Here is a 16,002-nt window from a genome sequence, read left to right on the forward strand (position 1 = left end):
CCCAGCCTGGCCTGCACCTGCCCACTGCTGACCTGGACCTGGGCCCACAGTCTGACTGCCCAGCTGACCTCAGACTTTCTCATCACCCTGCACTGGTCAGATCTCCTAGAACACCAGGGCTTGAGCTGTGAGGCTCCCACTGGCCTTGTCCCCTGCTGCTCTGGCTGGTGATTTCTGATTTCCCAAGGACACCTCTGATGGCAGCCAGTCCCTCTGATAAGGACCAGGATCTTTGCCTGGCCCTGGCAAACTCTCCTCATTCCTATCAGAGGATGGGATGTGGCGAAACAAATAACAAGAAGAGAAAAAATCCAGATGGAACCAGCCCACAGGCAGGGTCCCAGGGGGCTCTCCCCAAAGGTCTCTGATGGGATCCCCCATTCCTCTCCCTGTCACTGTGGATGCTCTGAACAAGCCCAGATGTCTGCATCTTTATGAGAAAATTGTGACAAAAATGTAGAGAATGTGTCATGAACCCCTCACCAAGCCACAGCCAGGGGTTGTGAGAACAAAAGCAGCAAATGACACAGCTGAGGTTTCCTGTTTCAGCTCCACACCACTATATAGAGGTTGCCATTCAGTACCTGTCTCCTGCCTGGCCACAGCAACTGGTTTGGCTCATCAGGACAGGGGTAGAAGATGCTGCTTCTCCTTCTTCTCACAAGTGCTTTTGCCCTTCTGCCCTGGGCTGGGGCTGGTGAGTACACAGAGATGGGACTTGGACAAGAGCATGCAAGGGCACAGGTGGACACTGAGCAGTCAGTCTCAGGAGGTTCCTGCCTCATCATCTCTACTCTCCTACTTTGCTCTCTCCTCTTATCTCTCTGCTCAGACTGTGCCTGAAACCAGAGAGGCATTACAGGCACTAGGGCTGTGCTCTTTGATGGCATTTTAGTCCCCCAGAGCCAGGTGTGGTCAGTCCCCCAGACAGTGCTGCTTGTCCTTCTCTCCACTGTGCAGCAGCAGTGCTTTGGATACCCCAGGAAGGAGAGCTGCTGGCATCACTGGCTCATGATATCAGAGGATGAGCCTCTCCCTTCATGCAGCCCCAGACTTGACAGGAAATTGCAGCAGATTAACATTTCCCATCTCTCTTCCAGGAAGGATCATTGGTGGGCGGGAAGCTAAGCGCCATTCCAGACCCTACATGGCTTATTTAATAATTCAACATGGCTCAGGGACTAGTGCCTGTGGAGGGTTCCTGATTCGCCCAGACGCAGTGCTCTCAGCAGCTCACTGCGCAGATGAAATCGGGTAAGACCCTGTCTTTCCTGAACAGGAGATTTTTTCCAGTCTCACACAGTCCCCCAGGGCCTCAGCCCTGGTCTGGGCTGAAGCAGTGCCCCGTGTCTCCCCAGGCAGAGCAGGGATCTCTGGAGCTGAGCTGTCCTCTGTGAGTTGCAGGAACTGTCTGCCAGGGCTGTCCCCTGTTCCTTGGGGACAGGAATGCTCACAGTGGTCTCCAGGGCCGTGGTTCCTACCATGGCTTAGAGCTACTGCTGGAGAAGAGGGTCCTGTGTCTCCCTTTCCCTGCCTCCCTCTGCCTGCAGAATGGGGCAGCTCCCACCTGTGGCAGTGTGGGGTGAGGGATCCTCAGCTGGGCTGTGGAGGGAACCCAGGTCACAGAGGACATCTGAGAGCTGCTCTCTGGGGAGGTTTACCCCAGCACCCCGTCCCTCCAGCCACCTGCACTGGGGCTGTGTCCCTGTGGCCAGTGCAGCTGAAATGTGTTGGTGTTTCCTGGCAGGATAGTGAATATCACAGTGATTCTGGGAGCCCACAACATCAATGACCGAGAACAGAGCCAGCAGAGGGTCCTTGCCAAAGACTGGGTCATCCATCCCAACTATTCTCCTGTTGGCTTCAGAAATGACATCATGCTGGTGAAGGTCTGGCCCAACACACCCATCCTGCCTGAGGGAGCTCCCCCTGCTCACCTCCCCAAGCCTCTGAACTTGTTCCTAATCCTTGGCTGGCTCTAACCCCGTGTTCTCTCTGCCTGGCAGCTGGACACAGAGGCCAAGATCAATAAGTATGTGCGACTTATCTCCATTCCCAGCCACAAGGAGAGTGTGAGAACAGGAGCTGCATGTAAGGTGGCTGGCTGGGGCTTGATATCTGTGACAAGGAAGAAGACTGATGTGCTGAGGGAGGTGGAACTGAAGGTGCAAAAGGAGGAAATCTGTCAGCATCAATTCCAGAACTACCAGCAGCAGTCCATGATCTGTGTTGGTGATGCCTCCAATGAAAAATTAGTTTATGATGTAAGTGTTGTTTTGGGAGGAGGTTGGGACTGGACAGTGAGCTTGGTCCTCAGGTGAAAGTGAAAGGACACCAGAATGAACCAAGACCTTCAGAATGATGAGCTGAGGGCCCTCACAGAAGCTCTGAAGCTGATGTGCTCCCTGAATTGGGGTGCATTTTCCTAGCTATCAGCATCATTTGGTTTTTTACTTACCTGGGGATGTTCTACCCAGCCTAGCCAGTGCTTTGGAGTGTAAATTCTTTGTGATCTCCCTGCTGGGGAGACTTAAATACTTCTCTGTGTCTAAAGTAGGTTCATATTCCTTTTTTGCTTTTGAATCTCAATGAGCCTGCAAGCCTGAACTGTTTCATGGGTGGGCTTAGAGGAGCAGTGAGGCAGCCACAAACCCTGCAGAGCTGGGTCAGGAGGGAGGGGGGTGGTCGGAAGAGGACGTTCTTCACATGGAGGGAGGGAAGAGGAAATTTGTTCTTCAAGGCAGGCAGAGCTGTGCTGTGGCACGTCTGACCCCTCTCACTCCTTTCACGACACAGGGGGATTCTGGTGGCCCGTTAGTCTGCAATCGGAAGGCTCATGGCATTGTTTCTCATCGACACAAATACTGCCTCTTCCCTGAGGTATTTACCAGAATCTCGTTTTTTGAGCCCTGGATACACAAGCAGCTGAAGAGGTTTGCACTCCAAGAGGTGCCTGGCTCTCCATCCTCTGACTGAAATGCTCAGTGCCCCTTCTCCACAAGGCATCAAACACCTCTTGGTGCTCAGAAGCTCCCAGGGGCAGCTGAACCAGAGTCAGAGGAGCCCCCATGGTGCAGGCATGGGCTTTTGCACTCTGTGGCAAGGTAAAAATGCAGGTCCCAAGTACACACAGCTTCCCATTGTTCCCTTTCTCCCACTGCTGCTCCAGCTCTGCTTTCTGGCCATCAATAAAAGCATGTTCAAACTTGCTTGTGTCTGCAGCCTTCTTGGGAACTGGATGCAAACCCTGAGTGTGAGAACGAGGAGATGACACCATGACACCCTTTGGGAGAGCCTGAGTGAGGCTGTAGGTGGGACAGGCAGTACAGGTCTGTCCTCAAACTGCAAATGTTGCCCTTGTCTCTCCATCAGCCTCTTGCAGCCAAGCCAGCAGGTCGATGCAAGACAGCCTGTACAGAACATTTATCCAGCCCTTCAGAAACAGAGGCATCTCCACAGGCAAGGGGAGATCATGTGGGTTTCTAGAACCAACCTGAAACCCTCTTAGGATGCTTAGCCAGACTAAAGACCAGCCAGCCTGTTTACACCCCGTGTCTCCTTTCAGTGAACCTCAGGTGAAGCATTTTCTTTACACCTGTAAAATACCTGTGGGTTGACCTGGAAATTTCCTCCCACTGGATCACCTGAGCAGACCTGAGTGGGCCAGGAGGTGCCCTTGTGGTGTGGTGAGGGCATTGAAAATGTCAAATGTGGCTGAGGCAAAAGCTGTACTGCAGAGACAGGCCTGACCACTTGTGTGAGGGAGAGTGGCATTTCTTTTAGGCTTTTTTCTTTCTTGATCATTTACCTAAGAAAGCATAGAATGAACCCTCAGCAGGTTTGCTGATGTTGCAAAACTGGAGGGAGTGGGTGGGACACCAGAAGGCTGTTCTGTCACTCAGTGGGACATTGACAGGCTGGGGAGTTGGGCAGAGAGAAACCTAAAGAGGCTCAACAAGGACAAGTGTAGGATCCTTCACCAGGGCAGGAATAACCCCAAGTTCCAGGCTGGGGGCTGACCTAGTGTCAGAGTCCAGGACATCCCTGTGGCCACCCTGGAGGGTTTGGAGGCCGGACAGGGGGTCTGGGATCTGTCCCAGGGGCTCAGGCAGCCTCACACAGAGCCCAGGAGGACACTGCCTCTGATCCCTGCCATGGCAGTGAATGCCCACAGTGTATGGAGAATCACAAGCTGAGAGAATTCAAAATAAGTAGTAGCTAGTTTATCACAGAGTGTGAATGTAGAATTTAGGATTTTTAGTTTATGGGCTTGAAGAGGCAAGATGGAGGAATTGGGGAGTGGTCCTGTGCTCCTTGTTCTTGTTCTCATCCCTCATTTTCTGCTGAGTTGGATCACAAGGATTGGTTTAGAGTAGAAATGACATGTTAACATAGGCAGTAAGTGTTGGTAAGATTTTGTAAATAAAAAGTTAATTGTGGATGGTGGTTGGGCCAGGGGACCGTACAGAAAGCCCGGGACCCTCTGACCCGCCCAGTCCCCCGCGTGTCCTGCTCTGCTGGGGACGCCCTGCAGAGCTGGGACAGAACTGAGAGATGATGAAAGAATGAACAACCCTGGAAACACGGACTGGGGACTCAGCCTGGCTGCTCTGGCTCTGGCGTGGGACCTTTTGGGCAAGAGAAGCTTGAAAGCCCTACACACCTCAGGGAACAGCAACCTCGAGGAAAATCTCAGGGAAAAGCAACCCTGAGAACCTACCAGACAGCAGCTCTGCAGAGCAGGACCTGGGGGTTTTGGTGGGTGACAAGCTGACCATGAGCTGGCAGTGTGTCCTCGGGGACAGGAGGGCCAAGAGGATCCTGAGGTGCATCAGGAGGAGTGTGGCCAGCAGGTCCAGCAGGGGATTGTGCTCCTCTGCTCAGCCCTGGTGAGACACACTTAGGCTGCTGTGTCCAGGCCTGGTCTCCTCAGAACAGGAAAGTAAAGGAGGTACTGGAGAGGGGCCAGCAGAGGCCACAAGATGATTAAAGGACTCTGATGTCTCTGATGAGCATCTCTGATCAGGAAAGACAGTGGGAGCCAGGCCTGTTCAGTCTAGGAAGGGAAGAATGAGAGGGAATCTCATAAAACCCTATAAATATCTTGGAGTTGGGTGTCAAGAGGATGGGAACATGGCCAGAAAGGACCAAGGGATGCCCACAATCTGGCACATGCCCCCTCCACACTTTCCATCCAGTCCTGCACCACTGCTCTGCCATGGTCTGTCTCCTCCACTGGCTGCAGTGTGGATATCTTTTGCAGTGGGGTCCTCTCCAGGGCTGCAGGGAAATCCCTGCCCCACCATGGTCTCTCCCAAGGACAGCTGGGGAATTTCTGTTCTGGCACCTGGAGCCACTCCCCTCTCCTGTGATTTGCTGTTCACAGGATTGGTTTTGACACTTTGTTTTGCCCCACTCCTCACTGCCATGAAGCATTTTGCCCTTTTGGAAATACTTCTTTTTTGGAGAGGCACCACCATCTTCATTGATTGTCCTAAGCCTGGTTGGAGGTGGGTCCGTAGCTCCCCTGGAACTGTCTTGTCTGGTGTCAGAGCAGAGTGAAGGCAGCCCCTGGCCTGTTCTCACATGGGACACTGTGCTGAACACCACGTCCTGCTCAGCACCACTTCCCTTTCCTGCTCTGGTGGTATCACCGTGTCCTGGTTTGAGGGGAAATGAGTTTTTTCAGGAAGCTGAGGTCAAACCAATCAGTGGTCAGGTTTGAATGTTGGCACCTTGGGTGGCCGCTGAGAGGTTGGACACGCCTCTGAGGACACAAGGGGTTGAAAGCAAGGCTTCCCAGAGGGACTTTCTCTTTCTGGCCTCTCTTTCAGGAGAGGAGCATCTTTTCCCCCTTCCCTGCCCAGCTGACCAGGCTGGGTGGGGAGGGGGGCCAGGTGGTCAGGCTGAGGTAGGCCCGGGGCCCCAAGGAGGGGGAAAGAGAGAGAACGGGACTGGAGTTAAACCAGCCCCATCCAGGATGGAGGGGTGGAGAACTTTGGAGGTGCCTTCTGTCCCCCTGTCTCCACCCCCCCTCCCTCCCCTCGTCCCGTCTCCCCCCACCCCAGGGAGAAGGTGCCGAGCTGCTGCTGCGTGTGGGAGCTGCCGGAGTCTGCGAGTGCAGCAGCGAGTGCCCGAGCCTGTGGCCTTGCCAGGAGAGCTTTTAACTCTTTCTAAGGCAGAGGAGAACTGTTCCCAGACATTGATTCTCATGGCTGGTGGTTTCAGAAGAGAGAGGGACAGCCTGGGACCGAGATGATAAAGGAAGATGAAAAGAACCCCTCTTTATTGCTAGGGATGAAGAGGAGCGGCTTTTGGGCTGGACTTTTCTTGCGTAATGTTAGCCATAGACAGACCCTGGACTCTCCTGAACATAAATAAGACTGTATTTGGGTGGATGCTTTTTGGTTCAAAACCAAAGACTTTGTGGCCTTTTCTTGGAACGCTCGGATATGAGAAGATGGCTGGTTTTTGGTATTTGTCCAAACATCCTTAGAAGAGCCCTTTATGCGGTTTTGGTCCATGGACGGTGGTGAGAGCACTGGACATGGAAAGGAGGGTGTCACCCTGGTAGAATTCTCCGGGCGGTGCCATGGGTGACATGGGAACACGGGAGGGTGGACCTGTGTTTCCTGTGGGGGGTCTGTGGTGCGAGAGAGACTCCTCTCTCCCTGGATGGATTGAAGATTTGTTTTTTTAAGGGATGATGACTTGGATTGGGAACCAGGGTTGTGGAAGTATTAAGCAAGTGGATGAGGGTAATGTGCTAACTGTGTTAACTGTTAGATCATGCAAGGGATGGAAATTGGGGGGAGGAGAAGAAGTGTTCTGGGAGGTTTTCTTTTCTGCTTTTGGGTGTTTGGGTTTTCTTTTCTTGTCTATTGTCTGTTGTTATGTAGGTTAATAAAATTTTCTTTCTATTTCAAGTTTTAGGCCTGCTCTGCTCTGTTCTTGACCACATCTCACAGTAGCTCATTAGTAAAAACATACACTCATGGGTGCACTGGCATTTGGCCAGCTTCAACCCATGACAAACACAAAGGGGCAACCTGTGGATCCCAGAGCCACAGATGACTTTAAACACACAAACACAATGAAGAAACCCCCAATATTCTCAGATATTTGATGCTCTGATGTATTCAAAAGGGATCTTTCTGGCTTTTCTTACTATTTCCAATAATACAGGAATGAAAGGGCACTTTTGTGAGTGATATCTCAATATAGCCTATGCATGACAGAGAAAGACATGAAAAACTCCCTGCAGTCTCTAAGAGCACACATTCACACTGGTTTTCTTAACTTGTCAGATCCATGTAGCTGAAGTGGAAACTACTTAATTCTGCTCTCCAAGCCCACATCAAAGTTTTAGACTACTGCTGTGATCATTAGCTCTTCATGAAAGTCAACAACACTCACAGCAGCCACTGTTTCACTGACAGTCTTTTATCCCCTAATTCAGAACACCTCTCAGAAACAACCCTCAATTTATGTAATTTGTGTGTGGTGGCTCTGAAGCCCCTTATGTGAATTTTGGCCTTACCTACTCCTTGGATTTTCTTTATACAGTCTCACAATAGACATTTTGAAGTAAAGTGTCCTACCTCCAGCAATTCTGCCATCCACTGCCTCTGAAATGGGGTGGTTCCAATTTTGATAGAAGTATCTCCCTTGTTTTCTTACCTTAGGAACGGTGTTGGGCTGATGATTCCTACTGGCAGCTTACACTGCAGATTAAAAATTCTATTTTAAATACAGATGATTTTCTGCCATAGCTGGAATAATCTGTTGACATTAGCTTATGGCATATACCATAGAAAGTCAGCCAAAGACTTGTCTCACAGAGAGGAAGAAAAGGAATTTCTTAGATTTGTTTCAGCTCAGTTGAACTGGCTGCAGCTGAATAGAGACCTCAACACTTCTCTGTTCTTTGCCCATGAAGGGAACAGCTGAGCTGCCTCTTACACCGGGCTGAAGCAGAGTCTCACCAAAGCCCTAAACCCCCTGCAGGTGGGATTGATTTAATCTGATTTCAGAACTGTCAGGGATGGTTGTGCAGAGCTGTGCTCCCTCTGTGGGCAAGGGCATGTAGCAAACAACGACATCCTTATAACAGCACTGAAAAGCTGCTCTGGGTGGCAGCCTGGCCTCCAGCCCCTGTAAAGGGGGACCAGAGGGACTTCTTCACACACAGGCATCTCATGTCTTACATGTCTGAGGCTATGAACTCTGCACCCTCACCGGCTGCTGGTGGATTGTTAACCTGAAAGGTCTGGGGAACAGCTGGAAACACCAAGGGATGTGTGACTGCAAGGACACAATTAGCCTGATGTTGCCTGTGTTTAATTGGACTGGGTGCCTTTAGGGGCAGTGCTGCCTCTGGTAGGAGAGTTTTCATTCAACTCCAGCCACTCACATTTCATTCCTCTATCTTAAGTGACTGCTTGTCAACTTTTAATCCATCCTTCCTTTCCCTCCTTCCCTTCCTTCCCTTCCTTCCCTTCCTTCCTTCCTTCCTTCCTTCCTTCCTCCTTCTCAATACAAATACTGGTCATTTCCTATCAATTATAGTAGGAAAAAAGATCCAACAGAACAAAAATCAGATTTGAATGGAAATGCAGAAATTAAACCTGTACCTAGTACCAACCTAAACAGAGCTCTGAGCAACATCACCCCCTGATGTGGTCAGAGACACCTGGTCTGGGAAAAGACTGATAAGAGACCCCGAGAATGAGGACCAAATTTGGATCAAAGGTGAAGGGATCAATAACAAATACAAAATTCGAGTGAGGGGGAAAATGAAGTTTCTTCATTCAATACCTGAATCTTTTAATTTCACAGAATTTTCTTCTTATCAATCCATGAGAGGTTAGCAAACAGAGATTTCTGTAGCCATCTGATGGCATGCAAATGCTGGTGATCTGAGCCAATGCCCCTGTGTGGTCAGGAGAGGAAAAAGCACTTGAAGGATGGAATTCATGTGAATTTTCCAGATCTCCCACTACTTCTGAAATTGTAGGCCTGATTCTGCCTTTGGTAAATGAGAATGACCTCCTTTGTCCATCCCAGAATACCCATAGATAATCTATCTAATATTTATATTTTTAAAGTTTTGTAATATAAAATCAGAGCTTGAGTGAAGAACACAGAAATCATTAACCAAATCATCATGCAGCATTATGAGAAATTATTCACCATGATTATGTGCTCAGTCTCAGGATAGTGGCCACGATTTTCCCTCATTTGTCCTAAGATTTACATTTTTAAGACACTAAAAAAAAGCAGAAACAGCCTAAGTACATAATGGTAAAATGCTAGAAATACATTGTTCTCAAGAGATTCCAGTGAAATAGGAAAGCAATGTGGTATGGCTGTGCCCTCACCTGAAATACTGAACAGGTTCACATCCCTGCTGGGCTCTTGGCCTGGGATTGAAAAGAAAGGTTGCTACAGAGGAGTGCCTGCTGCTCGTGGCCCAGAGCCTCCAGCCATGCAGGGACCCAGCTGCCAGGAAATCACCCCAAATCTCCATCCTGCCCTGCAGCTGGATCACACCCACCCTGTCCTCTGCCCCAGGTTGTTCAGGCTTTTCTCCCACAGATGTCCTGGCCTCTCCACTCGCTGGGATAACCTCTCCTGCTTCTGCCTCTTTCCTCCTCCCCATTTTCTCTCTCTTTATTTTGCATAAACCTCCTTTCTCCAGGGTACCCACAGTGCTGAAGGAAAGGCATGGCTGGACCTAAAGGTCCATTTATACCACATTGATGTAAATGAGATTTACAGCACAGAGGTCAATCTCCATTTACAGCACAGCTGAGGCCACCTCACTGCAGCACTGAAGGGGCTGATTACAGACCATGACTGGGACAGGCAGAGTCACCTCTTGCTGTGAGCCAGTCACACTCTGGCTCTGGAGGATTTCTGCTTCTGGTCTGCGAGTTTTAATGGGAATTCCTCCTTTCCACCCTCATCCCTTCCACCAAAGATGTTTCAGGAGGATGCCTAGGACAGGTACTACAGTCCACTGTCTTTTTAGAACACAGGGTAAGGGACAATGCCAGTATGCTCTAGAGGATTTATTTGTGGGCTTTCTCTAGACCAAAGCCACATAAATTTGGGAATATCTGTAAGAGTCGTTCTGAAAATCCCTCATCTGCCTCACGACTGTCAGAGGCTGAGACCCCCATGGGCCCTGGGCTACAGCACAGGAATTCTGGCCTGATTGAGGAGAGATCCAAGCTTCTCCCTGCAGCTGCACCCACTGGACCAAGACGCCCTCCTCAGGGACCCGTGTAGGAACAATGGACACTGTCACGGTTCCTGGGCCGTGTTTGCAGAGGCTGTGTTTGCTTTGACTGACTGTGCTGTACCTGCTGCAGAGCCCAGACCTGCTTGCCCCAAGCCTGCCTGATCTGAATGGTTGCACCTGATTCCCAGAGCAACGGGGCTCCTCACAGTGACTCTTGGGTGCTCCCCCCACGCTGGCCGGGTGCCCCCCACTTCTGCCTGCATTGGCCGGGTGCCCCCTGCTTCTGCAATGACTCTAAAAGCTTCCCCCTGCGACTCAAACTCTGAGGCCTCCCCGGCGGACGACGGATCTCTTGGCCTGCGCCACGAGGACTGCAAAGGTGGTCTATTGGTACCAGCGTCACAAGGACTCACGTCTGTTCAGTCGGTACCTATACCACCCTTTTTCTCTTTTTTCTCTTTTTTCTCTTTTTTCTCTCTCTCTTTCTTTCCCTTCTTTTCTATCGCATAGTTGTGTGTATCAATAAAGATACAATTGATTTTACTTGAACTAAGTTATCATTGCCTCTTTTTGCACTCTGAAATCAAAAGGAACCATCACGACCATCCTTTGGCTCGTGACAACATCCTGGAGGTTTCAGTGGCTGGGCTCACAGCCAAAGGAGGGTTGTTGCGAGAAAGGAGCAGAGCATCAAACAGGCATCAATATGATTAGGTTTGATCTCTCCCGTTTATTCCTAGTATACTGCTTTTATCAGGTTACAGACAGGAAAGCAAGCACAGCACAGTTGGTGATTGGCTAAAAGTACATATGCATATACATTAAATGACTGTTCATTGGACCACGTTTTTTGGCATATAGTTTACCTTTTGTTCTACCTTATGAATAGCATTCTGTTTTCTACATCCATGAGAAGGCCTAGCAAGTTGTTACACATATTCAGCATCTGTGAGGAAGCATCCGTGTGAAGGCACACTCAATTATTACAATTGCTACTTTTTTACTAATTCAAGGCCTACAAGACCAGCACAGGAACAGTACAAACGCTTATACTGTTCCCTGGTAGCAGGGATTGTTCAAACCCCTATCAATATATCATGACCTCGCTCTTCTAAGAATTCCTCTACAATCCCCCCTTTTTCTTTTTGAACAATCCATGCTTGATTCATTACCTTCTGCAAACCTTTTTTCACACAAGAGAGTGCCAGGCATCCAACAAGAACAAATACTAAAAAGTATCCACAAAATCGTAAACCTTCTACGATTAATTCTTTCAGCCAATTTGGAATGTTACCAAAGCAATTTGTCAGCCAATTGTCAAGCAAGCCCTGCTCTTGTTGAATACTCTGAACATGCTGTCACAAGTATTGTAATTTCTTGTGTATAAATTCACTGTGATCACTTAAATTCATACAACACATTCCTGCAAAATCTTCACATCCATGTCCCTGTGCCAGCAACAAAAAAATCAATCACTGCTCTGTTTTGCAGAAGTGCATTCCTTAAACTATTTTGATGCATTAGCAATTCTTCTGTTACCATGGTAGTTGCATTTGCTTGCTTTTCAGCCTAACAAGCTAAACGTGCTAAATTTTTCAAGGCATCTCCAGCAGCTGCACCTGGTGTAAAAATGGCTAATAAAACTCTTGCTGTCACACTCGTCAGTACAACCTTGTCATTACATTTTGGTGGCAATCCTAACGATCGTCTCTGTCTTTGCTCGTGATCTGCCATGATCATATCAAGGCATTGTCTCATAGGTGGAGCTAATAAAGTTAGTTTTGCCAAGTAGCATGGGCCTCCAAACACATTTGAGGGGATTCCTTGCCAGGCACGGTCCCCACAAATTAAAAACACATTTGGAGGAAGAGCTTTTGGGGTGCCATTGTTCCAAAGTTTCATTTGATTTTTGGTATTTTGCATGCCAAAACAACCAAAACTTTGAACTGATTTTGAGGTGGTATTACTGCCACAATAGCTATTTATACCATTACATGTGTACCATGGTGACACAGAAGTCACCTTTGTCCATCTTGACCATCTTTGTAGGTTTTTAAATTGCACATTTGTAAATGTAGATCCACCGAATCCAAAACATGTTTGTGTCCAAGTTTTTGAAGAATTGCCAATGGGCTGAGACCCTAATAAATCTAATTCCTGTGGGTCCCACTGCAATGGCTTTGTTAATTTAGAAATCAATTCAGCCATGCAACGAGCCTATGACATTTCTTTCTTACATTGTCCCATGCTATAACCTTTGAACTCTGACACATTTATTCCAGGAATCCCTATCAGACAAGTTCTGAAGGGGTTTCCTGCAGAAGTCATGGATAAACAAAAAGAACTCTGACCTGTCTCATTTGCCCATGTGACCCACATATTTTGGCGCACATCTATTTGGTGGAGGATACAGTTTGTCTCACTCCACAGTAACGATATAATCATTCTAACAAGGAAGTGCGCAGGCTTAATTCTGAAATAATATAAACTTTGTTGATCACCCATTTTGTGCAGACTGAAACACTCTCTTCTCTATCTTCTGGCATCTAATTCTTCAAATCTTGCTTAAATGTCTACTTGCTAAAAGCATCAACACATCAAAAGCAAAACCAAAGCTTAAAACAATGACTACAGCACAAAAGTAACTAACATAAAACAATTAAGACAAGCTAAATTAAACACTCTTAATTCTACAGACATTGTTAAGTTCTCAAATAATTGTCCAGGAAGGATTTGACTGTTGTGTCTTCAGAATCTGAATGCGAACACTTCAGTAAATCAGTCAATCGTGTAATTGGTTCAGCGAGACACAGTCGTCATCTCCACTGTCATCTGCCTTCTTCTTTGTCCATGCAGGTCTTGTAAATCTGCTGGGCACCCACAATGGACCCTCACCCCTGTGGAAACACACATATAACCTCTACCACTAAAAAGAACTGGTGCAGGCCCTTCCCAGATACCTGTTTTAGGGTTCCGGTAGGACACAAGCAAATCAGGAAGACTCTGTGGCCTTCCACTCTTTACAGTCCAATGGTGAATCACAACAGGTGGTTCTTCTCGTCCTTCAGTGAGACATAAAAAATTAATTGTGAACAAAACCTTATTAAGTCTTTGATGAAGATCTTTTTCATCTCCCTTCTGCCTTTGCAAATAACCTTTCAATACTTGATGGGTACGTTCAATGACAGCCTGACCAGTGGGAGAATGTGGAATACCAGTGATATGTTTCACACCCCATCGTTTCATAAATACATTGACAGTTTCATTGATATAGGCAGGACCAATATCTGTTTTTACAGTTTCTGGCACGCCCATAACAGCGAAACAGGCAGTGAGATGTTTACATACATGCTTACCTTTTTCTCCCACTTGAGCAGTGGCCCATACCATCTTTGAATACGTGTCTACAGATACATGTACATATTTCAACCTTCCAAATTCTGCCACATGTGTAACATCTATTTGCCAAATCTCTAACGCTTTGAGACCCTTAGGATTAACACCCAAACCAAGGCCTGGCCCATGATTACTACATTGTGGACAGGCACGAACAATTCCTTTTGCCTCAGCATGAGAAAGTCCAAACTATCTTTTCAAAGCTCTTGCATTCTGACAAAATATGTCATGACTGTTTCTTGCTTGACCAAACTGATCTTGGGGAGGCATGTGCTGAACTGTGCTTACAAGTGCATCAGCACGAGCATTTCCCTCTCCTAAACCTTGATCCCACTGATGACTTTGAATGTGAATAACACAATAAGGTTCTGTTCGAATTTTAACTTCATTTCTGAGTTGCATAAACAATTGCCTTAATTTTACATTTTTTGTTTCCCTCAACAAAGCATCCTCAATTCTTTGTGCAACCCCAACAACATAAAGAGAATCAGATACTACATTCAAAGATTCCTGATGCCAGGTAGACATGGCCCAACACACTGCTGACAGTTGCAAAGTCTGCAGTGAATCTCCAACACTTCCTTGAAGGTGTTGAGATTTCCAAACATTACCTTCCTTCCAAACACAAACTGCTTTGTGTGAGGCCTTTCCAGCATCAGTAAATACAGTTCTACCTTTCACAGGTTGTTGCATGCATTTTGGTCGCTCAATCCATCGATTTTTCTTGATTTGCCACAGAGATCCTTTTGGTTGTTCAGAATGAATCACACCTGAATACTCTAACAATGCTTCTTGCAATGGACGTGCATGTCGGAGCTGCCATGCGAAGTCCTCTGCTCGGACAGGTATACTGATGTCTGCAGGTTCTGTCCCAGAAATTTCTACAATTCTGTTCTGTCCTTTCCGAATGACAGCACCGATAGCTTCTGCCCGAGTGTAAATACTGACAGGTGGTGTGGCAGGCAAAAAAATCCACTCTAAAATTAAAAAATCAGAAATTTTAGATTGTTTCTTATTTTGTTTTCTTTTGCTGTCATTGTCAATGGCATCAAGGGCAAGTACTTCCCCTTCTGGGTCATACTCCCCCTTTTTCTTTTGCCATTGACAGATGACTGCAAAAGGACTGTCTTCTGCATTAACAACTAAAAGAGACAAAGGCACCTCAGGAAGTCATCGAGAGGCCCAACCTGACTGAAGTTTGTTACTTAGCATTAACAAACACTCTCGCTGTTGATCAGATAATTGACAGGACTGATCAGCAGCACTACCTTTTAAAAGTGGCAACAGTGGGTGAAGATCTTCATTTGTAATTCCAATAATGGTCCGAACCCATTGTAAATCACCCAAAAGCTGTTGAGCATCTTTTAGAGTAGAAATGTTTGTGGAAAGAGTAATTTTTTGTGGGCTTATTTGAGAGTCAGAAATGTTCCACCCTAAATATTTCTTTGGAGCTGTTAATTGAATTTTTTCAGGGGCTACAACTAATCCTTTATTTTCTAACAACGAGAAAATATCTTTGAGTTCCTGAGTGCTAAATGCGTGTTGTCGTGCAAATAAAATATCATCCATGTAGTGATAAATGACAGCATCATTAAAACACTGTTGAGTTGGTTTCAAGGCCCACGCAACGTAAAGTTGGCACAGGCAAGGACTGTTCCGCATTCCTTGCGGAAGAACGGTCCATTCAAATCATTGGGCTGGTTCGCCTTTATTTACAGATGGTACAGTGAAGGCAAACCTTTGTGTGTCTTGTGAGCAAAGTGGAATAGTGAAAAAACAATCTTTTAAATCAATAATTAACAAGGGCCAATTTTGTGGTAACATGACTGGAGATGGTAAACCTGATTGCAAAGCTCCCATGGCTTGCATCTGTGAATTGACTTGTCGCAAATCATGTAACAATCTCCATTTACCTGATTTTTTGGGAATTACAAAAATTGGCGTGTTCCAGGGACTAACTGATGTTTTAACATGTCCTGCAGCTAATTGTTCTGCAACTAATTGATGAGCAATTTGCAGCCTCTCAGTTGTCATAGACCACTGATCCACCCAAAAGAGGTTTTTCTGTGAGCCATTTGAGGGGTGGGATTGGAGGCTGCTCTTCAGTGGCCTGACTTAAAAAGACTGGAGTAGTAGTAAGAACAACTTACTACTGTGTGATGTGACAAAACATCAGGTCCAATCAATCCCTGTAAATCTCCTGGCAATTGCATTACATAAGGTCTTAATGTAACTGACTTTCCTTCAGGTAAACAAAATGCAACTGGATGCATGCTGACAAGAGGAGCGGTTGCACCACCAACACCTAGCACTTGGCCTGGTGGTGCTTGCAGAGGCCACTCAGCAGGCCATGTTGTTTT

General features: G+C 47.2%; 2 protein-coding genes across 2 annotated transcripts in view; one reads left to right on the plus strand and one right to left on the minus strand.

Moving 5' to 3' along the window:
- Positions 1-16,002, minus strand: part of LOC134553837 (olfactory receptor 10A5-like) — a 72,608-nt gene that overhangs the window by 43,152 nt on the left and 13,454 nt on the right. The window lies entirely within an intron of this gene.
- On the plus strand, positions 573-3,203 carry LOC134553899 (cathepsin G-like). The gene is made up of 5 exons (XM_063404033.1): positions 573-697; positions 1,101-1,254; positions 1,748-1,889; positions 2,007-2,264; positions 2,797-3,203. The coding sequence occupies exons 1-5, from the start codon at positions 640-642 to the stop codon at positions 2,974-2,976; spliced, it is 792 nt and encodes a 263-aa protein (XP_063260103.1). The 5' UTR covers positions 573-639; the 3' UTR covers positions 2,977-3,203.

The sequence above is a fragment of the Prinia subflava genome, chromosome 8 (genome assembly GCF_021018805.1).
Source record: "Prinia subflava isolate CZ2003 ecotype Zambia chromosome 8, Cam_Psub_1.2, whole genome shotgun sequence".
NCBI lineage: Eukaryota > Metazoa > Chordata > Aves > Passeriformes > Cisticolidae > Prinia > Prinia subflava.